Raw genomic sequence first — 27,211 nt, forward strand, 5'->3', positions numbered from 1 at the left:
AACACTGTTGCATTTCACAGAGCGCTGAATCATCTTTGTGAACATTGAATGTCATAACTTGTCCATGTCCAGGTATTTCACAGCCTTGATACCGTTTGCCCTGCTCCTTCAAACCTATTTCACTGAGATGCAGGGTTGGTGCAGCAGAACCAGAGGGATCGGATGCCCTGAACGAGTGATCAGCCCCCGAAGCCTATAACATTTCTACAGCCTGGCCCACTATCAGGAGAATATGCTGTCTACTGAGCCTTTGGAGCATAAAGGAACCTGCTCTAAAGTCTAGCTGAAAGCTGATCTAGTCTCTCGCAGTACGCATGCACACACAGGCAAACACACACCTTGCCAACGCTTTCCTTCCTGCTCACCTCACAGAGGTAGGCTATTAGGGGGCGGTCTTCTATCTGGCGTAATCCCACTTTCTCTCTCCAGTCCCCACACCGATCAGACATCTTCACACAGCTCAGGATGGATGGAGAGATTGAATTCCACACACTATTTTAACACGGCGAGAACATAGATGTGTACAGATACGACTGGGTAAAGAACCACTCCTTACCTTTACACCTTCAGGTTTACACCAAGCTACACCTTCCAGCACATTTTCTCAGTCATCACAGAGGTTAAAAAGCCAATCCAATTCCTGGCCCTTAAGGTGTGATGTCTGCATTTCCCTTGCAGATTTAGGACAATATTGTAATCCGCCTATTTGGCATAGGGTTGAATAATGACAGACACAATGCTGTGAGAATGAGGATGGCACAGACGCAGGCCAGGCTGGGGGATAATAATACTGTGGTCTTTGCTCTGCTCTCTCCATGCCTACTGTGTCCTAATAACTGCAGAGGGTTCTCACTGATGGAATATTTAGGGCTCCCATCTCACACACCATGTTTCTTTGGGTAGTCGGAACAGGACGCTTAGCCTCACCTACCAGATGGGGATCTCTTTGTGCGATAAGTAGAACAGGTAAATTATTACACAGTTTTTGAGCACCGGGAGTAAGCATTTAGAAGAGTACAAAAAGTGTCACCCAAAGTACTTCTGAATACATTTTTTTACAAGGCAGAAATCTAGCCTAGGTTTGAAGTAGGCTAAAGTGTGGATTCGGACCATGAATGGTATAGCAGTGCAGGATCATACCACGGCCCAGGTATATCATCTTCAGATTATGTCCATGTTTGACAAGCAGCTGAGATTCTAAAATGGATTCAATTGTGTCTTTTTTGTCATCAATCTACACACAACACCCCTAAATTAAAAAGCAAAAAAAACATGTTTTTAGAAAACGTTGCAAATTTATACAAAAAAACCCTGAAATATCACATTTACATAAGTATTCAGAACCTTTACTCAGTACTTTGTTGAAGCATCTTTGTCAGCGATTACAGCCTTGAGTCTTCTTGGGTATGACGCTATAAGCTGTATTTGGGGAGTTTCTCCCATTCTTCTCAGCAGATCCTCTCAAGCTCTGTCAGGTTGGATTGGGAGCGTTGCTGCACAGCTATTTTCAGGTCTCTCCAGAGATGATCAAATGGGTTCAAGTCCGGTCTCCGGTTGGCCCACTCAAGGACATTGAGACTTGTCCCGAAGTCACTCCTGCATCGTCTTGGCTGTGTGTTTAGGGTCGTTGTCCTGTCGGAAGGTGAACCTTCACCCCAGTTTGAGGTCCTGAACACTCTGGAGCAGGTTTTTAATCAAGGATCTTTCTGTACTTTGCTCCTTTCATCTTTCCCTCGATCCGGACTAGTCTCCCAGTCCTTGCCGCTGAAAAACATCCCCACAGCATGCTGCCACCACCATGCTTCACCGTAGGGATGGTGCCAGGTTTCCTCCAGACGTGACGCTTGACATTCAGGCCAAAGAGTTCAATGTTGGTTTCATCAGACCAGAGAATCTTGTTTCTCATGGTCTAAGAGTCCTTTAGGTGCCTTTTGGCAAACTCCAAGAAGCTGTCATGTGCCTTTTACTGAGGAGTGGCTTCTATCTATACACTACCACAAAGGCCTGATTGGTGGAGTGCAGCAGAGATGGTTATCCTTCTGGAAGGTTCTCTCATCGCCACAGAGGAACTCTGGAGCTCCTTCAGAGTGACCATCAGGTTCTTGGTTACCTCCCTGACTAAGGCCCTTCTCCCCTGATTGCTCAGTTTGGCCGGATGGCCAGCTCTAGGAAGTCTTGGTGGTTCCAAACTTCTTCCATTTAAGAATGATAGAGGTCACTGTGTTCTTGGGGACCTTCAATGCTGCAGAAATGTTTTGATACCATTCCCCAGATCTGTGCCTTGACACAATCCTGTCTCGGAGCTCTACGGACAATTCCTTTGACATCGTGGCTTGGTTTTTGCTCTGACATGCACTGTCAACAATGGGACCTTATATAGACAGGTGTGCCTTTCCAAATCATGTCCAATCAATTGAATTTACCACAGGTGGACTCCAATCAAGTTGTAGAAACCTCTCCAGGATGATCAATGGAAACAGGATGCACCAGAGCTTAATTTTGAGTCTCATAGCAAAGGGTCTGAATACTTATGTAAATAAGGTATTTCTGATCAGTCAGTGAAGATTTGAACTTCCCATCACTTGACTCAAGTTTGTGAAATAATCAATCTACATTTAGTGCTGTTATAGTTAAGTGCCCTAATTCAAATCTTCACTGACAGTATTGTGTGGAGATAAATAATTCTTAATCAATTAATTTTAGAATAAGGCTGTAACGTAACAAAATGTGGAAGAAAGGCAAGGTGTCTGAATACTTTCTGAAGGCACTGTATGTTTTGGTTTTACAAAGCTGTGTCCATCGATAAAATTCAATAATCAATTAATTGTATTTATTGTTGTACCATGCGATTAAATGTCAGTTGAAAAATGTTTCTTCTCTATGCTGCCTGCAACATGATCAAATCAAAATCAAATCAAATGTATTTATATAGCCCTTCTTATATCAGCTGATATCTCAAAGTGCTGTACAGAAACCCAGCCTAAAACCCCAAACAGCAAGCAATGCAGGTGTAGAAGCACGGTGGCTAGGAAAAACTCCCTATTAAGGCCAAAACCTAGGAAGAAACCTAGAGAGGAACCAGGCTATGAGGGGTGGCCAGTCCTCTTCTGGCTGTGCCGGGTGGAGATTATAACACAACATGGCTAAGATGTTCAAATGTTCATAAATGACCAGCATGGGTTTGAATTTAGTCAATTCACCGGAAGTTTGCGGGGGGTATGCTAGTTCTGAACGTCACATGCTAATGTAAAAAGCTGGTTTTTGATAAATATGAACTTGATTGAACAAAACATGCATGTATTGTATAACATAATGTCCTAGAAGTGTCATCTGATGAAGATCATCAAAGGTTAGTGCTGCATTTAGCTGTGGTTTGGGTTTATGTGACATTATATGCTAGCTTGAAAAATGGGTGTCTGATTATTTCTGGCTGGGTACTCTGCTGACATAATCTAATGTTTTGCTTTCGTTGTAAAGCCTTTTTGAAATCGGACAGTGTGGTTAGATTAACGAGAGTCTTGTCTTTAATTTGAGGGAAAATATTTTCTGAACGTCACGCGCCGCTGTAAAATGCTGTTTTTATATATAAATATGAACTTTATCGAACAAAAAAATGCAGGTATTGTGTAACATGATGTCATATTTTCTGTTCCATTCTAACAGAAACCCAGAGGATTTTTCGTTTTTCATGGAATGAAACACCATAATATTAATAAAATTAATTAAGCAAGTTCCAGTAAAAAGTTTGGACACACCTACTCATTCCAGGAATTCTCTTTATTTTTACTAATTTCTACATTGTAGAATAATAGTGAAGACATCACACCGGACATAACACCGGTCTCCCGCTTGCCCCGCATTCTGTAGTACAGACATGGCCTGCTCTCCCTTATGAAAGGAATTAGGCACTTTCCCATGTTTACCACAGTATTTACTGTGGACTGCACAGTAGCCTAATAAACAAATAAACACATTTCGTTAATAAAATAATGATAAAAAAAATACTGCATTTCAAAATGCAGATGTTGATTTAGTTAATGAATTACTATGGGAATAAATATCACTGATTTACAGAAATATTGGAACAAACCGCCATATTTTCCATTCCATCCTAACGGAAACCCTGAGGGTTTTGTTTTTCATGGAATAGAAACACCATAATATTATTCAAATTAATTAAGCAAGTACCAGTCAAAACTTGGGACACAACTACTCATTCCAGGATGTTCCTATATTTTCACTATTTTCTACATTGTAGAATAATAGTGAAGACATCACAAGTATGAAATAACACATATGGAATCAGTTAAGAACAAAGACAGCCTACTCCATCCTCCTCGTAACCTGGTCTCCCATCCACAGGACACAGGGATTCTTTAGCTAATGAAGGCAAATCATTTAGAATCCGCCGATCCTGTAGCCTACTCCCGACATCACGTTGTACAGTGTCATAGAAACCCTGAGGATGTCGTTTTTCTCTGAATAGAAACACCACAATATTAAAGCCAAATTTCTTCAAATCAATCCCATATACTATGTTAATACAAAACAGGTTTTAAATTGTCTGGTAATGTCAATACGGAATACTATCAAATGCTTCTCAAAGATGCCCTCTGGTGGTCAAAATAGCAACAACTTGCAGTAACAGAAAAAATGGCTGAGAATTAAATGACGTGCCACAGAATGCTGAGGCAGCACACAAGGTGTGCCGCAGTATGACGCAACTTTGAAAGGAGGAACCACTGTACAGCAACCGATGTCAGAGGAAGGCCAAAAAGATCATCAACCACCCGAGCCACGGCCTGTTCACCAGCTTTCATCTAGAAGGCAAGGTCAGTACAGGTGCATCAAAGCTGAGACCGAGAGACTGAAAAACAGCTTCTATCTCAAGGCCATCAGACTTCTAAATAGCCATCACTAGCTGGCTACCACCTGGTTACTCAACCCTGCACCTTAGAGGCTGCTGCCCTATATACATAGACATGGAATCACTGGTCACTTAAATAATGTTTACATACTGCTTTACTCATCTCATATGTATATACTGTATTCTATTATACTGTATTTTAGTCAATGCCACTCCGACATCGCTCGTCCTAATTTTGATATATTTCTTAATTCCATTCTTTAACTTTTAAGACTTGTGTATGTTGTGAATTGTTACTGCACTGTTGGAGCCAGGAACACAAGCATTTCGCTACACCTGCAATAACATCTGCTAAATACGTGTATGTGATCAATACAATTTGATTTTTAAAGGACCATCCCCAAACTGTTGCCACAAAGTTGGAAGCACAGAATCGTCTAGAATGTCATTGTATGCTGTAGAGTTAAGATTTCCCTTCACTGGAACTAAAGGACCTAGCCCGAACCATGAAAAACAGCCCCAGACCATTATTCCTCCTCCACCAAACTTTACAGTTGGCACTATGCATTGGGGCAGGTAGCGTTCTCCTGGCATCCGCCAAACCCAGATTCGTCCGTCGGACTGTCAGATGGTGAAGCGTGATTCATCACTCCAGAGAACGCGTTTCCACTGCTCCAGAGTCCAATGACTGCGAGGTTTACACAACTATGGCCGACGCTTGGCATTGCGCATGGTGATCTTAGGCTTGCGTGCGGCTGCTCGGCGATGGAAACCCATTTCATGAAGCTCCCGACCAACATTTCTTGTGCTGACGTTGCTTCCAGAGGATGTTTGGAACTCGATAGTGAATGTTGCAACAGAGGACAGAAGATTTTTACACACTAAGCACTTCAGCACTCTGCGGTACCATTCTGTGAGCTTGTGTGGCCTACGACTTCCCGGCTGAGCCGTTGTTGCTCCTAGACGTTACCACTTCACCTCTAGCAGGGCAGAAACTTTACAAATGTACTTGTTGGAAAGGAGGCATCCTATGACGGTGCCATGTTGAAAGTGGGGTTTAAAGCAGGATAAATTGATAACCTGTTTCTCTGCTACACACATTCATTAGTTAATGCCAACCCTTTAGTCTACATTTACACATAGCACACATGCATACACTGGCCCTGAGTGTTAAAGTGATGCTCAGCATGCAGGTCCATGCCTGACACTAATCACATTGGAAAAAAGAGAGGAGAGTCCACAGGAGATCTCTGTCCGCTCCCCTGTAGGTTATTATCTTACAGGCTTTACGTACGTGGGGTATGAGTTCCAAATGGCGCCCAATTCCCTAGTGCACTACTTTTGACCAGAGGCCCTATGGAAATAGGGTGCCATTTGGGATGCATCCAGGGTTTCTCCATGGTTTCTCAGACTTATTGTCTCTGACCATGCATACATTACAGCAGGGGTGTCAAACTAATTTTCCCCGGCAGGCCGTATTCGGTCTTCACTGAGGTCCGGATGGCCCAACTCAAATTTTGCAAAGAATAATTCCAGGTGACTACCTCATGAAGCTGGTTGAGAGAATACCAAAAGTGTGCAAAGCTGTAATCAAGACAAAGGTTGGCTACTTTGAAGGTTTTCAAATATAAAATATATTTTCATTTGTCCAACACTTTTTTGGTTACTACTTGATTCGATATGTTATTTCATAGTTTTGATGTCTTCACTACTATTCTACAATGTAGAAAATAGTAAAAATAAAGAAAAACCCTGGAATGAGTAGGTGTGTCCAAACTTTAGACTGGTACTGTATGTTTATAAATGTGTCAAACTATGAATATAGTAGTAAAAAGGTGATTCATTTCAGGGCCCGTATTCATAACGAGTCTCAGAGTAGGAGGAGTGCTGATCTGGGATCAGGTCCCCCCATCCGTTTGTTATAATCGAATAGGCAAAACTGATCCTAGACCAGCAGTGTCTCCTAATCTGAGTTCTTCTTTGTAAATACGGGCCCAGAGCTCAACATCACAATGATCTCATAAGAACACCAAACTGGACTGGGCCTATTAAGGCAAGGCACTCCCAGCATGTTGCTCCAATTGTTTAGAGCTAATCCCCTGTATAAAAAAAGCATTGTGGTTTCTGCTAATGGCTTCATATCAAACCAGCCACAAATGGGGAAAGGTCCCCACTCATAATGGCTACACATAGCCCAGAACAAAGCACCAAGTGAACCCAAGCTGTCAGTGTCCCAGTTCTGAAGAGAGACACTGAGATATACAGTGATGAAAGAATACAGGGGACAAGGGTTGAGGGGATGAGCCAGGGAAAAGTTTTGCCGTCTCCCCTCACTTTGGGTTCACTGTTAGGGTAAACTACATCATGAAACCGGCATGTACAGTATGCACTAACTCATCCATCTGAGGTTGCTTTAACGGAAGCTAGGTAGATCAAATATGGGGCTCAGATGCTACATCAAAAACAATTACACATACAGTATATTGAAACATTCATGTATTGTGATTCCACAACAGTGGTTGTTGGTGTTGTAGCTGTAACCGTTTACTGTTGCAAGGAAAATAAATATTGGCATACAAGAGTTATTTTGATGACGACGATGAACTTAACCTCTCTAGGGTATGTGGGACGAAATCGTCCCACCTACTCAACAGCCAGTGGAATCCCGTGGCGCGTTATTCAAATACCTTAGAAATGCTATTACTTCAATTTCTCAAACATATGACTATTTTACACAATTTTAAAGACAAGACTCTCGTTAATCTAACCACACTGTCCGATTTCAAAAAGGCTTTACAACGAAAGCAAAACATTAGATTGTCAGCAGAGTACCCAGCCAGAAATAATCAGACACCCATTTTTCAAGCTAGCATATAATGTCACATAAACCCAAACCACAGCTAAATGCAGCACTAACCTTTGATGATCTTCATCAGATGAGACTCCTAGGAGATTATGTTATACAATACATGCATGTTTTGTTCAATCAAGTTCATATTTATATCAAAAACCAGCTTTTTACATTAGCATGTGACGTTCAGAACTAGCATATCCACCGCAAACTTCCGGTGAATTTACTAAATTACTCACGATAAACGTTCACAAAAAACAATTATTTTAAGAATTATAGATACAGAACTCCTTTATGCAATCGCTATGTCCGATTTTAAAATAGCTTTTCGGCGAAAGCACATTTTGCAATATTCTAAGTAGATAGCTCGCCATCACAGGCTAGCTATTTTGAACCCCACCAAGTTTGGCCCTCACCAAACTCAGATTTACTATAATAAAAATTGGATTACCTTTGCTGTTCTTCATCAGAATGCACTCCCAGGACTTCTACTTCAAAAACAAATGTTGGTTTGGTTCAAAATAATCCATAGTTATGTTCAAATATCCTCTGTTTTGTTCGTGCGTTCAAGACACTATCCGAAGGGTGATGCGCCCGACGCGTTTCGTGACAAAAAAATTCTAAATATTCCATTACTGTACTTCGAAGCATGTCAACCGCTGTTTAAAATCAATTTTTATGCGATTTTTCTCGTAAAAAAGCGATAATATTCCGACCGGGAAACCCTGTTTTCGTTCAAAGACGAAAAAATAAAAACATGGTGTCGCCTCGTGCACGCGCCCCAGTCTCATTGTTCTCTGATCGACCACTATCCAAATGCGCTACTGTTTTTCAGCCAGGGGCTCCAAAGGCATCATTCACCGTTTTGCCGCCTTCTGAGAGCCTATGGGAGCCGTAGGAAGTGTCACGTTACAGCAGAGATCCTCAGTTTTCAATAAAGAGAGTGTAGAAGCCCAAGAAATGGTCAGAGAGGGCACTTCCTGTAAGGAATCTTCTCAGGTTTTGGCCTGCCATATGAGTTCTGTTATACTCACAGACACCATTCAAACAGTTTTAGAAACTTTAGGGTGTTTTCTATCCAAAGCCAATAATTATATGCATATTCTAGTTTCTGGGCAGTAGTAATAACCAGATTAAATCGGGTACGTTTTTTATCCGGCCGTGCAAATACTGCCCCCTACCCTAGAGAGGTTAAACTATTGTGAAGGGTGCCAATATTAGCTAGCTCAAGTGCTCCCTTTATTTACAGCAGGACAGAAATGGGTATTAGTGCAGCTGTAGAACACAATGGACATCCAAGCTTATGAATTGGATGCATGTTGTGGAGCAAATTGTGCAACTTCCTCTAAGAAAACATTAATAAGGTTCGTAACGATCAGCCACTTAAGAAATGCTAAGGCTAACCTATGGATTAATGCAAAAGTTAATACTAGGCTTACGTATCAAATTGCATTTGTCACATGATTCATTAACAACAGGGGTAGACTAAAGATGAAATGCTTACTTACGGGCACTTCCCAACAATGCAAAGAGAAAAACCAGAAAAAAATCAAGGAGGGAAGATTCAGGTCACCCGCTCCAATATTCACCAAAGGAATGTCCTTTGTTTCAAGATACTTTTTCCTCGCCGAAACACTAACACATTCAAAAGCAACTACTGGAACAATATTTCTAACATAGAATGTGGGGAATAGTCAGGAGGCAATCTATAGAACACTAACTGAATTGTGCTAGTCATTTTGTGATGTCATTAAAAATGTTATAAATTTAAATACTGTAACTTGGAAAGTATACTCACTACATGTACGAAGCGTCCATACTATGCATTGTGCATGTAATATAACAATGATGAAAGTGTTTTTGTTAAGAGAGGGATGTGATTTGAGAAACTATAAGGGATCATTGTTTTACAAGTGACAAGTCACACCACCGAGTGAAGTCAGAGCGTGTCAACCGGACAGAACCGCACCTTTCGAAAAAACTGTATAACATGATGGGTTAAGAAATGAACATACTAGACCAGAAAAGCGTGAGGCTGCACATTAAAAGTGGTCTGAACTTTGAATCTCAACACAAGGTAGAGACGATAAACTCACCTCCTGGACAATCACTGGTACGGCTGATTAGCTGTCCTAAGTAAAGTACTTACGTAAGAGAATTTAAGTAGAACCAACCTACTACTCTGCTCAAACCATCGTATTACGCCTCTCTCACCACCCCACTGGGAACCATCGAACCGTCTGGCAAGCCCATCTTCAAAGAAGCATCTTCAGGAGCAAATGGAAGGAAAATAAAAACTCTGCAGTTCGGTTCAGGACTACACGACAAGTCACAGGATACCCGGACAACAGTATGACACTTGTCGGAACCTTTTTGGACAATCAAAGCCTTACAAGTGTGCAGCGAAAAGTCCCAACTCCCTTTCCAAGCCAGCCCTGTCCACCAAGAGAGAGCCGACGAACCAAGACATTTCCCATAAATACATTAGTTTCTTACTCAGAGGTTGGCGGTTTGTGTGCAAAGTATATAATTACTATAAGTGAGAGTAGTTTCTAAATGTACCAATGTTAAGTGTCTCTGTCCCTCTCTGCCCCCCTCCATTTCTTTTGTAACAAGCAGCCATGTTGTGTCAGTGTGCTAGGGACCTGTTGTTATCGTAATAAGTGTGTGTTTATCCTGTGTTACCATTTAATTAGCTAGTAAATAAATAATTAAACCAATTTGTTTTGTACTGAATCATAAGTAAGGCTTGGGTTTTGCAGATGCAAGGAGGTTACGACTTTTTTACATTTAACTAGGCAGGTCAGTTAAGAACAAATTCTTATTTTCAATGATGGCCTAGGAACAGTAGGTTAACTGCCTTGTTCAGGGGCAGAACAACAGATTTTTACCTTGTCAGCTTGGGGATTCGATCTTGCAATCTTTCGGTTACTAGTCCAACGCTCTAACCACTAGGCTACCTGCCACCCCAGAATGATGATATGATATGAGGTTATGATTAATAAGTTGACTGTTTATAGATGCGATAGGTTAAGACCTTTTAGTGTTTAATTCAGGAGATGATAACTCTTTAAAGAACCGGTCTCATGGTGCGCCAGATCTTAATGAGTTAATTGTTACATGATTAATTTAATTGGGTAACAATTAAACATTGTTATTTGTCTCATCAACGAACTGTCTTCAGATTAATGTTAAAGTCAAGTCACGACATACTGGAGCCCCGTGCGAGGAATCTAATACACAATTAGGCCTTACAGTTTAATTCAGTCTATGGGAATTGCATAGCAAATTACATTATACACCAAAAGAGCAGTAGGCAGGATTGTCGTTGAGTGTGAGAGTTTCTCCCAGATAGCAGGGAGAGATTGACTCCGGTGATGTATACCTGACAAAGGGTCAGAGTGTGCAGGGTAATTATTCATTTCCAGAGCTAGGACATAATGGCCAGCCTATTAAGGAAATTTGAGAAGATATATTTGTTTGTCCGAAGCGAAGTATTAGCTGTCTCTCTCTCGCTTCATGAGTGTGAGTAGATACAGCGAGTATTTCTTTGTTCCGTAACATTGCTAGCAAGAAACGCAGATTGGGTTGAACGTGAGACGTCGTTAGTAAACCCCCATTCCCGAATTGAAGGGGACCCTTTTGTTCTTGAATTAAAAATTGTACAAGAACGGCTAGCTTTGCATTAGAATCTTAGCTAACGAACAGAGAGAAGCCATTCGCCTTTGTTTACAGCGGAAATCCCACGCTTTGGGCGACGGAAGTCCCGCCTTTGCTGGAATCCCGTGTGATTTCAGCTTTCAGGGGTAAGAGACCCCTTGTGGGGCAAAGAGTTCACACATGTAACTGGTTAGACTTTATAATATCGTACCAATCTCAACTGATTGGATATCGTTGTCTCATTCGATTTAACGAGGAAGTTAAATTGCCAAACAAACCTTTTTACCAGGTTGATCATTCAGCTAAGGATCCAATTAATTTGTTCCAACTAATGAAACATTTTAAACTTGTCAATCTTAACCTAGATACAGCGACGCTTTCAGGTTAATTAAAGTTTAATTCCCAGATAGCCTATACAGGTATGATTAATCATTAACATTGTTAAATCAATTCCATTTGCAAGTTCATTGAAGTCCAACTCCCACATTACTGATCCAGTATTGATGAGTCATTAACGTCTATACACATATTTAAATCGTTTTGCAGCTTCCAACGAGTCAAAATCCAAACTTACAAAAAATATGAATAATCAAGCTATCAGAGGGGCTGGCCCCCATTCCCCCGCTAATAAGTGAACCCTCTGCCATGGACAGATTGATCACTGAACTCAGTTGCGATATAAACCCAAGCTATGCCAAAGGGCTGAGAATGTTAGATCACAATGCTATAAGCAAAAAATTAGAAAAAATATGCGAATAACGCCATCCAAAATAAACCATCAGGCTCAGGCCTTGTAAAGGTTCTCTCCAGTTTAGCCCTGAAGTATGGTCGTCAGCAGAGATTGACATCAATCCAGTACCGCGGTGCACAGCATAAGCACGAGCTAGAAATGGTTGAGATGAAGGGACAGGTGGAGAGAACCAGGAAACGAATGACAAAAGCTGAAAAGATACTGCTTGCCGAGGAACTGCGTTTGAGAATGGAACAATTAAAAGAAATGAAAAAAACTTGACGACAAACAAGCACAAACTCTTGAACAAAATCATCTTCCACAGGAACAAAATTGTCTTCTACAGGAACAACTCGATTTAGCCAAAAATAAATACGACGAAGTCCACACCAAAATAGATAAATCGGACAAGTTAGCTACAAACAGGGGCGCGCAACGTGATAACATGCTTGCAGTTTTGATGAACACTCAAAGCAACATTGTTCTAGTCCAAATTGCTGCAGACCAAAGATCATTTAATGAACAAGTTGGATGACAAAACAGCGGAACTCCTTGAAGTCGCTGACCAAATGAATGATGGGAGAACCCAGGTGAGGAATACAGACAAAATGATCTCTAAGCAAGCAGATGAAATCTCATTACTGAATCTCTCCCTCCGCACTCAAGACTTCTACCTGTAAACCATGACAATTAAGTATGTGGCCGAACGGAGCAAGTGTGACTCACGTGTCTAAAATAAGCACTCTAAGCTCCAAAGTGGACTCTGCTATGCAGCAGAATACCACCCTTAGGTACCACCTGGAGGAACTCCAGAACAGTCACGCGCTACAGTGTGACTACCCAACAAAGCTTGCAAATTGAGCTCGGAACACAAAGGAGTGAAGACGACAGGTTTCAGACTTTACCTCTCTCAGGTGTTCCTTAGTCTTTTCCTCTTGGCCATTCGGCACCGAGTAATATGGCGCCTCCTCACCAACAAAGCCAAAGCGCTCTTAGTGTGGAACGCCTTGACAAACTCATCAAAAACTTCTGCACCTTTAACCCCGTTCCAGGGAAGCCAAACGACACAGATGTTCTTAGCAGACATGGAGGACGCCTTTGATGGCTACCTGAACGCAACGGGTACTGACATGCTTTATCTGTTGAAACAAATGTCGAATAGACACGTGACAAGGTTAATCTGTCTACAACAGCAACACGTGCAAAACAGCTACACAAAACTTGCCACGGCATTGAAAACATTGGCCTACTCACTGAAACAGGAATGGAAGAGATATTAACATTCAAACAAATGTTTCTGTCGAACATGTATCCCAACTTATTAACTACTTGGGCCCTACAGCCCACGTTGGTTTGTCAATCTCAGAACTCAGAGAGCTTACGAGAACAGCTTTTGAGGCATCAAAAGTGAGCCGCGCTAAGAGCCCTGACATCTCGGTTTTCAATATTGAGCAGGAGCACTCACTCCAGTTAGAGTGCGGCATCAGGGATAGGAGCGTTGAGTGATGACGCACAACAATGGTATCTACCGCATAACCACGATACCAATAATCACCGAGGCCAAAATAACTATAAAGAACATTGCCAGCGAAAAGACTACCACTACAATCAACCTGGTCGCTACAGTGGAGGGAAAAAGTATTTGATCCCCTGCTGATTTTGTATGTTTGCCCACTGATAAAGAAAGAATCAGTCTATAATTTTAATGGTAGGTTTATTTGAACAGTGAGAGACAGAATAACAACCAAAATATCCAGAAAAACGCATGTCAAAAATGTTATAAAATGATTTGCATTTTAATGAGGGAAATAAGTATTTGACGCCCTCTCAATCAGAAAGATTGCTGGCTCACAGGTGTCTTTTATACAGGTAACGAGCTGAGATTAGGAGCACACTCTTAAAGGGAGTGCTCCTAATCTCAGTTTGTTACCTGTATAAAAGACACCTGTCCACAGAAGCAATCAATCAATCAGATTCCAAACTCTCCACCATGGCCAAGACCAAAGAGCTCTCCAAGGATGTCAGGGATAAGATTGTAGACCTACACAAGGCTGGAATGGGCTACAAGACCATCGCCAAGCAGCTTGGTGAGAAGGTGACAACAGTTGGTGTGATTATTCGCAAATGGAAGAAACACAAAAGAACTGTCAATCTCCCTCGGCCTGTGGCTCCATGCAAGATCCCACCTCGTGGGGTTGCAATGATCATGAGAACGGTGAGGAATCAGCCCAGAACTACACGGGAGTATCTTGTCAATGATCTCAAGGCAGCTGGGACCATTGTCACCAAGAAAACAATTGGTAACACACTACGCCGTGAAGGACTGAAATCCTGCAGCGCCCGCAAGGTCCCCCTGCTCAAGAATACATATACATGCTCGTCTGAAGTTTGCCAATGAACATCTGAATGATTCAGAGGACAACTGGTGAAAGTGTTGTGGTCAGATCAGATGAGACCAAAATGGAGCTCTTTGGCATCAACTCAACTCGCCGTGTTTGGAGGAGGAAGAATGCTGCCTATGACCCCAAGAACACCATCTCCACCGTCAAAAATGGAGGTGGAAACATTATGCTTTGGGGGTGTTTTTCTGCTAAGGGGACAGGACAACTTCACCGCATCATTTGACGGGGCCATGTACTGTCAAATCCTGGGTGAGAACCTCCTTCCCTCAGACAGGGCATTGAAAATGGGTCGTGGATGGGTATTCCAGCATGACAATGACCCAAAACACACAGCCAAGGCAACAAAGGAGTAGTCAAGAAGAAGCACATTAAGGTCCTGGAGTGGCCTAGCCAGTCTCCAGACCTTAATCCCATAGAAAATCTATGGAGGGAGCTGAAGGTTCGAGTTGCCAAACGTCAGCCTCAAAACCTTAATGACTTGGAGAAGATCTGCAAAGAGGAGTGGGACAAAATCCCTCACGAGATGTGTGCAAACCTGGTGGCCAACTACAAGAAACGTCTGACCTCTGTGATTGCCAACAAGGGTTTTGCCACCAAGTACTGTCATGTTTTGCAGAGGGGTCAAATACTTATTTCCCTCATTAAAATGCAAATCATTTTATAACATTTTTGACATGCGTTTTTTTTTTGTTATTCTGTCTCTCACTGTTCATATAAACCTACCATTGAAATTATCGTCTGATCATTTCTTTGTAAGTGGGCAAACGTACAAAATCAGCAGGGGATCAAATACTTTCCCCCCCCACTGTATGAGATGAGTAATGTAGGGTATGAAAACATATGAATTGGCATTGTTTAAAGTGGCTAGTGATACATTACATCAAGATGGCAAGATGCAGTAGATGGTATAGCGTACAGTATATACATATGACATGAGTAATGTAGGGTAAGTAATAATTATAATGTTCATTTTTCTCCATATTCTATCCAGTTTGCTTAATTTTTTATGAAACGAACTGCTTCAGTCCCGACACTGACCCGGTAACTCCAACTGGTATAACACTGTGCGATATCGCCGAAAGATATCCTCGTCTCAGTTCACAGTTACTGAAACGGTTCCCACACGTGGGCGCTGTGGAAAATGCGGGCCATGATAGTCACTGAGCATTTTGAAGCACAAACACCAGGAGATTTGGTTGAAATGTTACAGCCAATCTACGAACAACGCAGCTGCTGACAACTTGTACAAAGTGCACAATATTTTTGTTTGTGCCTCGGATACCAACACCAACCGCTGGTGGGGGTGTCCCGAGACAAAAAGGGGGGAATACTAGCCCAGCTCCATGATGAGCCTCGAGGCCAGTGGGTGGGTCGTGGCTACGTGCAACACTGTACGAGGCAACCCGATCAGAAAACAAATCAAGTTGTAAACTTCCCCACGAGAACAGAAAGGGACGGACAAGCCCCTCGACGGGGATAACCTTGGAATACATATTGAGATATCACAGAGGTGTCCCACACTGGTCGTAAAAGATATCACTGAGGTGTCCCACACTTTCCACCTGCCCCCAAAAAATTGTAACAATAATCATTCGTAGCCATGCGTAGTCTCAACTACAATGCAAATAGTAAAATGCTCTAAAACAATGCGGAATAAATCGGTAGGATAGTTGGTCCCCTTTGGTACCAGTACCAATGCCAGGAACAGTCAGAAGGTTAGAAACCTAACAAGTCAAATTGCCCTTGATAACAGCGACAGATGAGGTAGTAGTCACTCAGATTGCACCACGTGGAAGGGAATCTCCAAAACACTCTTCTGATGTTAACACACATGCCTTTAACAAATAGAACTGTAAAAATATCTGAACACTATGAAGTGGATATCAACACACGTACTCAATTACATACTCGCTTACACATACGGACTTACACACACACACCCCTGATCTCGCTCTCTTCTCTCACTTCTCTTCTTCTCTCTATTGTTGAGAACTGTTTTATAATTGAATATGTTTGTCTCTTTTTTATGTATTTGTCTACAAGTTTATACGTGTTTACAACAAGCAAGAGGAAGATATCAGAATAGGGGCATTGGGGAATAATAACATTAAACGGAATACATTTGTACTGTAGTGAAGCCGTCTCTAGAGTAATGCAAGGTCTCTTTCATGGTCATGTGAAACATCAATTGCTATGGAAATGCTGGGATGTGTTTTCAATTATGTTAAAGGTAATTATGATGCAACTATGATGGTGATACGATATGAATTACAATTATCATCATGAATATTAAGGCTAGACGCACTACATGTTACACACACAGACACTCAACCATGCAAATTGGCGGAGTTATTCATTTGGACAGCACACATTATAGTCGTACTCTTATACAGACATTGTACACACTCTCACTAAATCACATCCAATATCATACACATCAACCTACTCAGATTTACTACACACATAATATCTTGTCTTAATTTTCTAACATCTGTGGCATTGGCTCAAAGGCAAACAGGCAGGGGATTCAACCAAATATTGCTAGAACCTATTTCTTGAATTCTAAATATCAGACATTTGAAAGCTCTAATTTTGACCATCATAATACCTCTGATGGCAGTAACTTTACAAGCACTAATTATGGTCAATTTAGACTGAGAATAGTATCTAGTTATGGTAAGGGACAAAGGGATAAAATAAGTATAGCCAGTTATAAAGGTTTAGCAGATTATAAAAAAAGATCAGTTTTTATGTGGCTAAAAGAAAAGGAATATAACATATACTGTTTACAGGAAACTCACTCTACATCCTTAGATGAAGTTGTGTGGAAAAAGGAATGGGGTGGTGAAATAATTCTCTGTCATGGACAAAGGAACTCAAAAGGTGTGATGATATGAATTAACAAATTTCGATCTGAATGTGCAAATAGTCAGGAATGATGATTCGCAAGAAAGGTGGATCTTTTTTAATGTGAAAGTGGACGAAAAAGAGATTTGTCTCATTAATCTATATGGTCTAAATCAGGATGATCCATACTTCTTCGAAAACATTTATACCAATTTGTTGAATTTACAGGCAACAAATGATCAAATCATTATGGTAGGAGACTATAACACAGGTGTTAAGTGGGCCGTAAAGGTAATCACTCTACAAACTATTATCACTGTGCCCTTAAGGAAATCACAAATATTATGGACACATTAGAAATAGTGGATATTTGGACACTGAAAAATCCCAACCTAGTGAGACTTAATCAAGCTAGTCGTCTTGCCTACTTTGTCTCTTTCTCTCTTGCACCAAAGGTTAAAAAAGTTTTAATAGGAAACAGAATGCGATCGGATCATCATCTAATTGGCATTCACATAACTCAGATTGTCCACGTGGATGGGGATATTTGAAGTGTAATCAAAGTTTACTGGAGGACAACATATTTTTAACTAAGATAAAATAATTTAGAACTGAATTTTTCCAGTATAATATAGGTTCAGCAAATTCCCTTATTGTTTGGGATACCTTTAAAATGTACCTTCAGATGCCATTCAATTCAATATTCATCAATAATAAAAAAGCAGTTTCTGGCTAAAAAGAGACAAGACTAACAAAGGAAATCCATTAACTAATAGTACAGGTAGATAGCAATAAAAACAATACTACAGAGATGCAAAATAAGTTAGAGGAAAAACAAAAAGAACTTGAGGAATTTATTCAAGAACAATCTAATGTAATCTATTACAAAAATAAAGCAAACTGGATAGAATATGGAGAAAAATGTACAAAATTCTTCCTGAATCTCCAATACAGGAATGCTAACAAAAATAATTTGCAGAAACTCATTGCTGAAGACAGAGTCATCTATGACTCTCCAAATTATATTTTAAAAGATGCTAAATATTTTAGGCGATGTTCTCTTTTCCGTCTCATCCTCTCCCACTGAATGAAGATCACGGTAAGGAATTCTTTCAAAATAATATAAAAAAATTGAAAATTAACAAATCTACAGAACGATCAGTGAGAAGGCCAAATTACAGAGGAAGAATTTGAGGCTATTCTTTCAGTCTGGAAAAATCCCAGGGCTTGATGGCATACCGGTAGAGGTATATCAAGCCTTTTTTGATTTTTTGATACTAAAAGCTCCATTGTTAGATTGTTTTAACTACTCCTATAGAAATGGTAGTCTGTCAGGTAGGTCTGATTTCTCCATTATTAAAACACCCAGATGGCAAATATAAAGACCCAGTCTATCTAAAAAACTGGAGGCCCCTTACACTTTAATGTTGTGATGCAAAAATACTAGCGAAATGCATAGCACTCAGAATTAAAAAGGGTTTTATCAGGTATTGTTCTTCCTGATCAGAAAGGACGATACATTGGAGATAATATACGACAACTACTAGAAATAATAGAACATCAAGAAACATCTAAGAAGCCAGGCCTGGTATTTATAGCAGATTTTGAAAAGGCATTAGATAAAATAAGACAGGATTTTTTTCAATTTCGGTGATTCTCTTATAAAATGGGTAAAAATAATGTATAGCAACCCCAGGTATAAAATAGTAAATAACGGCTACTTCTCAGAGAGATTTGAATTGTCAAGGAGTTAAACAAGGGTGTCCTCTGTCACCATATCTATTCGTTATGGCCATCGAAATGCTAGCCATTAAAATCAGATCCAATAACAACAGAGGATTAGAAATCCAAAGCTTAAAAACAAAGGTATCCATGTGTGCCGATGACTCAAGTCCGCAAGCTAGATCAAATCAAAGTGTATTTGTCACGTGTGCCGAATACAACAGGTATATATATACACACACACAAAGATGAACGGAGCAAAGTACAGAGAGATACTTAATCCTGTAGGTTCATGCTATACAACATTCGCAGAGTACAACCCTGCCTCACACAGGAAGCGGCGCAGGTCCTAATTCAGGCACTTGTCATCTCCCGTCTGGATTACTGCAACTCCCTGTTGGCGGGGCTCCCTGCCTGTGCCATTAAACCCCTACAACTCATCCAGAACGCCGCAGCCCGTCTGGTGTTCAACCTTCCCAGTTCTCTCACGTCACCCCACTCCTCCGCACACTCCACTGGCTTCCAGTTGAAGCTCGCATCTGCTACAAGACCATGGTGCTTGCCTACGGAGCTGTGAGGGGAACGGCACCTCCGTACCTTCAGGCTCTGATCAGGCCCTACACCCAAACAAGGGCACTGCGTTCATCCACCTCTGGCCTGCTGGCCCCCCTACCTCTGCGGAAGCACAGTTCCCGCTCAGCCCAGTCAAAACTGTTCGCTGCTCTGGCACCCCAATGGTGGAACAAGCTCCCTCACGACGCCAGGACAGCGGAGTCAATCACCACCTTCCGTAGATACCTGAAACCCCACCTCTTTAAGGAATACCTGGGATAGGATATAGTAATCTTTCTAACCCCCCCCCCCCCAAAAAAAAAGATATAGATGTACTATTGTAAAGTGGTTGTTCCACTGGATATCTTAAGGTGAATGCACAAATTTGTAAGTCGCTCTGGATAAGAGCGTCTGCTAAATGACGTAAATGTAATGAAAACCTGCTCCAGAGCGCTCAGGACCTCAGACAGTGGCAAAGTTTCACCCTCCAACAGAACAATGACCCTAAGCATACAGCCAAGACAACACAGGAGTTGCTTCGGGACAAGTCTCTGATTATCCTTGAGTGGCCCAGCCAGAGCCACAGACTTGAACCTGATCAAACATCTCTAAAGACCTGAAAACAGATGTGCAGCAACGCTCCCCATCCAACCTGACAGAGCTTGAGAGGATCTGCAGAGAAGAATGGGAGAAACTCCCCAAATACAGGTGTGCCAAGCTTGTAGTGTCATACCCAAGAAGACTCAAGGCTGTAATCACTGTCAAAGGTGCTTCAACAAAGTACTGCGTAAAGGGTCTGAAAACTTATGTAAATGTGATATTTCCGTTTTTTATAAATTAGCAAAAATGTCTAAAACCCTGTTTTTGCTTTGTCATTATGGGGTATTGTGTGTAGCTTGAGGGAATTTATGAAATTGTAGAATAAGGCTGTAACCTAACAAAATATGGAAAAAGTCAAAGGGTCTGAATACTTTCATTAGGCACTGTAATTTTGAGGCTGAGACTCCCAGACAGTCACTCACCTCTCTACCGGTCATTAGAGGTCAACTCCAGAGCAGGGGAGCCATGCCTTTAGTAAGTTAATACAATAGCAGGCTCAAGAGGAGAGAATACACTTGACTCAGCGTTAACAGGGCTCAGAGAGTACCCGTGCACAAACAGACACGCACACACTAAAATGACTGCTCAGCAAATAAAATATGCCTCCTTTCGAGAGTGACTGGCTGACAGCACTGCAGAAAGATAGAGAGGTGGCTCCTAAACACACCACATCCAAACTCATGACATTACCTCTTCTCTTGGTATTTTAATTTGAGCTGGGAGAACCTGTGGGTTTTGCCAACATCACCTGTGTAGTAGAAACTCGAAGGATAATTTATCTACGGGTCATTCCGCAATTAATCACCATTATCATTCCCACAGGCTGTGAATTTAAAAATAATCAACTCCTCTCCATCGTGCTGAGGCACTGACACAGACTGTGAATTTAAAAAGAATCGACTGCTCAGGCTGGGCGGTCCTCTCCACCGTGCTGAGGCACTGACACAGGCTGTGAATTTAAAAAGAATCAACTGCTCAGGCTGGGCTGTCCTCTCCACCGTGCTGAGGCACTGAGAGGTCGGCTGTGAATTTAAAAAGAATCAACTGCTCAGGCTGGGCGGTCCTCTCCACCGTGCTGAGGCACTGACACATGCTGTGAATTTAAAAAGAAATGACTGCTCAGGCTGGGCGGTCCTCTCCACCGTGCTGAGGCACTGAGAGGTCGGCTGTGAATTTAAAAAGAATCAACTGCTCAGGCTGGGCGGTCCTCTCCACCGTGCTGAGGCACTGACACATGCTGTGAATTTAAAAAGAATCGACTGCTCAGGCTGGGCGGTCCTCTCCACCGTGCTGAGGCACTGACACAGACTGTGAATTTAAAAAGAATCGACTGCTCAGGCTGGGCGGTCCTCTCCACCGTGCTGAGGCACTGACACAGACTGTGAATTTAAAAAGAATCAACTGCTCAGGCTGGGCGGTCCTCTCCACCGTGCTGAGGCACTGACACAGACTGTGAATGAGGAGATAGTATTAGAGGGCTTTTCACACTGCATGATCTTAGCCCTGGGCTTAGTGCAGAGATTATTTAGGTCCTCCCAATCGGAATCTTTTCAACCAAAAACTTCATAGACCTCGAGGAGTGCGGGCCTGCCAGCTGAGGGACATTTTGGAGCTTGTCGTACCAAAGTACAGCATGAGGGTAATTGTTAAAATCACCCCTCGAACAGGGACTATGGAGGCACCTCAATGTTCCAACCCATGCAAGGTATTGAGGAGCTTGGTTCTAAAATAGTTCAGTTGGTGAAATGAGATGCTATCCACTATCTCCATGCTAGATCAAGCTCTCAAACAGAGTTGAGCATTACAGGAGCCCTGCTGCCACGGAGATATTACAAAATTGTAAAGGCTCTCTTTAAAAAAAAATTTTTTTTAAAGTCTGAGAAAGAAAATGCAGCAGATGTTGTGTGGCAAAACATTACAATTGCACTGCATTATACATGCATGTTGCTGTGCTGATCCTCCTGAGCCTGGACAGGGCAGGCTAAACGCATGGGGCAGCTAGCCAAGTCTCCTGGCTCCACAGAGGGAGAACAACAGCTATCCTGTCCCCAGTTCCTACTACTCACTCCCCAGCTAAATCACACTGCCCTCTGTGACCTCCAAACAGGCTGTCTTTGAATACCCCGGAATAACACTGCTTTAATGGTGACAACCAACAGTGCAGTATCAGAGAATCTGCTGATACTGCACTTTATGAAGGCTAAAGTAAGGAACTGAGCTCATTTAGCAAGAGAAGAAATGAGGTGCACATACCTGGAGAAGGGTGGGTGAGTGCATGATGAAATTCACACAAGCAAGCAAGCAGGCACACACACACACACACACACACACACACACACACACACACACACACACACACAGAGTTAGGAGAACAAAGTCTCCTAAGGCATGAATAATTCCAGGCTGCTCCAGTAACAGTACGTCTTCAGACTACAGTATACAGGACAGGTATGCACTAGGCAGCGCTCTAAGACAGGACCTGCCTGGGGAATAATGATGGCTGCCTGCCTGCCATCCTGCTGGAGACAGCCTGCATTTAAATACAGGGAACAACCACTTAGACTAGAACAGGACGCGCTGTCACAGACGTGATCCAGGACTCTCAATTAACTTCCTGAGGAGCAGAACTTTTGCCTGGAGAGCAGTTCTCAATAGGGGACTATAGAATACTCAATAATACGTTTGTACTAGTACAGCTTGTCATTGGTGTGAGCTACAACATTGGATAATGGTGACAGTCAGAAAAGTACAGCACATGATTTTATTTTTTATCAGTGTGATACTCAGCTGGCGTGGAGTTTATGCCCTTTATAAGCACTGCAGTAATTAGAGAAATCGCTGATGTAGTCCCTCTTAGACTTGACCTCCTGACCTCTGACCTCCCAGATCCAGTTTAACTCTCAGAGGTCAACGGTTTGGAGAATACAATTACTTAAGCGCTGCCACTTATTAAAAGCCTACTTCTAAAGGTTGACTGAAGGGATTATAAACAGCTTCCAGACTGTCATCATACCTTACTATCCTAGTAACTAGCTCACTGCACACTTGTGTTAATAACAATTGTTATTTATGTAGGTCTACATACACACAGGTTGGCTATTAGTGAGATGGCGGGGTCTTACCTGGAGAGACAGCCAGCTGAAAGTGATGTAGCTTGTTCTCATCAGGGAAGCTGGCTTTACACGTACCTAAGGTGGGGAGGAGGTGAGAGAGAGGATAACGGCATCTCTCAGTTGTTATTAGCCAACATTTACAGTTGAATTGATATTTTCTGGGAAATGCACATAGATTCAAATAGATTAAGATAACTATGTGTACATTATAAATCTAGGTCTACACCATCTTTGTTATCTCTATGCTAATACAGTACCGGTCAAAAGTTTTAGAACACCTACTCATTCAAGGGTTTTTCTTCATTGTAGAATAATAGTGAAGACATCAAAACTATCAAATAACACATATGTAATCATGTAGTAACCAGAAGCTGGTTGAGAGAGAATGCCAAGAGTGTGCAAAGCTGTCTTCAAGGCAAAGGATGGCTATTTGAAGAATCTCAAATATATTTTCATTTGTTTAACACTTTTTTGGTTACTACATAATTCCATGTGTTATTTCATAGTTTTGATGTCTTCACTATTATTCTACAATGTAGAAAATAGTCAAAATAAAGAAAAACCCTTGAATGTTCTAAAACATTTGACCGGTAGTGTATATATATCAATGGAGTACTGTATTTGGCTATAGAAGTAAGAAGTAACTGGTCTATGATCGTCATCCATTTTCCAGTGGCTCTTAATCTCCCCCTGGTGTTCAGACAGGAGCACTACAGCCGAGCCATCCACCGCTGCCTGCACCTTCGGTTACTAATGAGCCATGGGAACATCAAACACATTCACATGAATCTGCAACTTTTTTTATGTTGCACTGCATACACTTACTAGGAAGGTTGGCTTCAAGTTCTGCAACTTCTGCAATATGAGAGAGAGAGAGAGAGAGAGAGAGAGAGAGTCGTCAAACTAAAACTAAGAATCCTGATTGCGTGGGTAGCTAGGAGAGCGCAGTCAGTGGTGTGCACCAAATCCTAAGGGAACACATCATATCCCACGCTCCCTTCCCTTCTCTCTCAGCCCTGTGTTTTTGGAATGCTACAAACTTACTAGAGGAGATGCCCAAAACACCCATGAAAAAAAGTTACCTCATCATGCATAGGCTGAATGTGTGACAAACAAATATTATGAAATGGTAGCTACACAGTAATTATTGATCTCATAAATCAGGTTGCAAATTAATCAAAATCAAGACAATATGATTGATAAACCTGCAGACGGTTCAGCAAATCATTTGTACCACAGTCAGGTTGTCTACAGTTTCAAGTTTGAATGTCACGTGCAGAAGTTCAGTGAAATGCCTTTCTTGCAAACTCCGAATCCAAAAATACAGTAATCAATATATCACTAAACATTAGGAAAAACAAAAAAACACAAGCAATAAAAATAAGAACACAAGTAAGTATATACAGGGTCAGTTCCAGTACCATATTTACAATGGGCAGGGACACTGGAGTGATGAGGGAGATGTACAGTACAGGGGTGAGGTGACTAGGCATCAGGATATACTGTATGATAAACAGAGTAGCAGCAGTGTATATGATGATTGTATGAAAAGTAGAGTATAAATGTAAACTCTGCAAAAAAAGAAAACATCCTTCTCACTGTCAACTGCATTTATTTTCAGCAAACTTAACGTGTAAATATTTGTATGATCATAACAAGGTTCAACAACTGAGACATAAACTGAACAAGTTCCACAGACGTGACTAACAGAAATGGAATATTGTGTCCCTAAACAAAGGGGGGTTAACATCAAAAGTAACAGTCAGTGTCTGGTGTGGCCACCAGCTGCATTAAGTACTGCAGTGCATCTCCTCCTCATGGACTGCACCAGATTTGCCAGTTCTTGCTGTGAGATGTTACCCCACTCTTCCACCAAGGCACCTGCAAGTTCCTGGACATTTCTTGGGGGAATGGCCCTAGCCCTCACTCACCCTCCGATCCAACAAGACCCAAACGTGCCCAATGGGATTGCGATCCGGGCTCTTCGCTGGCAATGGAAGAACACTGACATTCCTGTCTTGCAGGAAGTCACACACACACAACGACGGTGGGTTTGTGCCCATAGGCAACGTTGTTGCCGGTAATGTCTGGCGAGGACCTGCCTTACAACAGGCCTACAAGCCCTCAGTCCAGCCTCTCTCAGCCTATTGCGGACAGTCTGAGCACTGAGGGACGGATTGTGCGTTCCTGGTGTAACTCGGGCAGTTGTTGTTGCCATCCTGTACCTGTCCTGCAGGTGTGATGTTCGGATGTACCAATCCTGTGCAGGTGTTGTTACACGTGGTCTGCCACTGCGAGGACGATCAGCTGTCCATCCTGTCTCCCTGTGGCGCTGTCTTACACGGAACACAAACCGGCTGCGCGTGTGCACCATCCTGCGCCATCGTGCATAAATGTATTTTGTCCCCCCACCAAACGCGATCACGACACGCAGGTTAAAATATCAAAACAAAACTCAACCAATTACATTAATTTGGGGACAGGTCGAAAAGCATTAAACATTTATGGCACTTTAGCTAGTTAGCTTGCACTTGCTAGCTAATTTGTCCTATTTAGCTAGCTTGCTGTTGCTAGCTAATTTGTCCTGGGATATAAACATTGAGTTGTTATTTTACCTGAAATGCACAAGGTCCTCTACTCCGCCAATTCATCCACACATAAAACGGTCAACCGAATCGTTTCTAATCATCTCTCTTCCTTCCAGGCCTTTTCTTCTCTTGACTTTATATTGCGATTGGCAACTTTCATAAATTAGGTGCCTTACCGCCACTGACCTCGTTCGTCTTTCAGTCACACACATGGGTATAACCAATGAGGAGATGTCAAGTGGGCACCTGCTTCTATAAACCAATGAGGAGATGGGAGAGGCAGGACTTGCAGCGTGATCTGCGTCAGAAATAGAACTGATTTCTATTTTAGCCCTTGGTAACGCAGACACTCGTTGGCGAGCGGTGTGGGTGCAATAATTGAATAACAGATTTCTACATTTATTTTGCAACGCGAGCGGTGTGGTCAGCCTATTAGGCGTGTCACAGTTCAGACACTGCAATTTCTTGCCCTGGCCATATCTGCAGTCCTCATGCCTCCTTGCAGCATGCCTACGGCACATTCACGCAGATGAGCAGGGACCCTAAGCATTTTTCTTTTGGTGTTTTTCTGAGTCGGTAGAAAGGCCTCTTCAGTGTCCTAAGTTTTCATAACTGTGACCTTAATTGCCTATCGTCTGCAAGCTGTTAGTGTCTTAACAACCGTTCCACAGGTGCATGTTCATTAATTGTTTATGGCTCATTGAACAAGTATGGGAAACAGTGTTTAAACCCTTTACAATGAAGATCTGTGAAGTTATTTGGATTTTTACGAATTATCTTTGAAAGACAGGGTCCTGAAAAAGGCCCGTTTCTTTTTTTGCTGAGTTCATGTGTATATTATATGTGTGTGAGCAAATGATGGAGTAAGTGCTTTTATGTGTGTTGGAGTGTCAGTGTGTGTGTGTAGGGCCCTGAGAATGTGCATAGAGACAGTGCAAAAAAGTAAATAAATACAAGGGTCAGCTCAGATGACTGTACAGTAACTGTAACCTCACTAGGGAGTCCTGTGGGGAGAGAAGGGGTTACTCTTTTTTGTTCCCCTTTCCTTACCATCTCTGTCAGTGCTGATGTGAGGAGTAACTTATCTTGCTCTAGGTACAGCTTAGGAGCTTCGATACAGTGCTGTGCAAGCAATATTAAAACAATAAATCATGACACAATCGTGAATAGACAGTCTGTACTGCATATGTATTATCAATGGGTACTGGGCTATTTCCAACAATACAATGCATTGGACTGGTGCAGTTTCAGCTCCACACCGTTACAGCAAGAAAAGCAT

General features: G+C 42.0%; 1 protein-coding gene across 4 annotated transcripts in view; it reads right to left on the minus strand.

The window, feature by feature from the left end:
* The window catches only part of LOC115160881 (NEDD8-conjugating enzyme UBE2F), a 96,609-nt gene that overhangs the window by 48,758 nt on the left and 20,640 nt on the right, over positions 1–27,211 (minus strand). For all 4 annotated transcript variants that reach the window (XM_029711381.1, XM_029711379.1, XM_029711380.1 and 1 more), the window contains 2 exons: positions 24,170–24,199; positions 23,354–23,419 (listed from right to left, as the gene is read on the minus strand). In XM_029711381.1, coding sequence (XP_029567241.1) covers positions 23,354–23,419; positions 24,170–24,199 — 96 coding nt within the window. The remainder of the gene's footprint in view (positions 1–23,353; positions 23,420–24,169; positions 24,200–27,211) is intronic.

This window comes from Salmo trutta, chromosome 24 (genome assembly GCF_901001165.1).
Source record: "Salmo trutta chromosome 24, fSalTru1.1, whole genome shotgun sequence".
In the NCBI taxonomy this organism is placed as follows: domain Eukaryota; kingdom Metazoa; phylum Chordata; class Actinopteri; order Salmoniformes; family Salmonidae; genus Salmo; species Salmo trutta.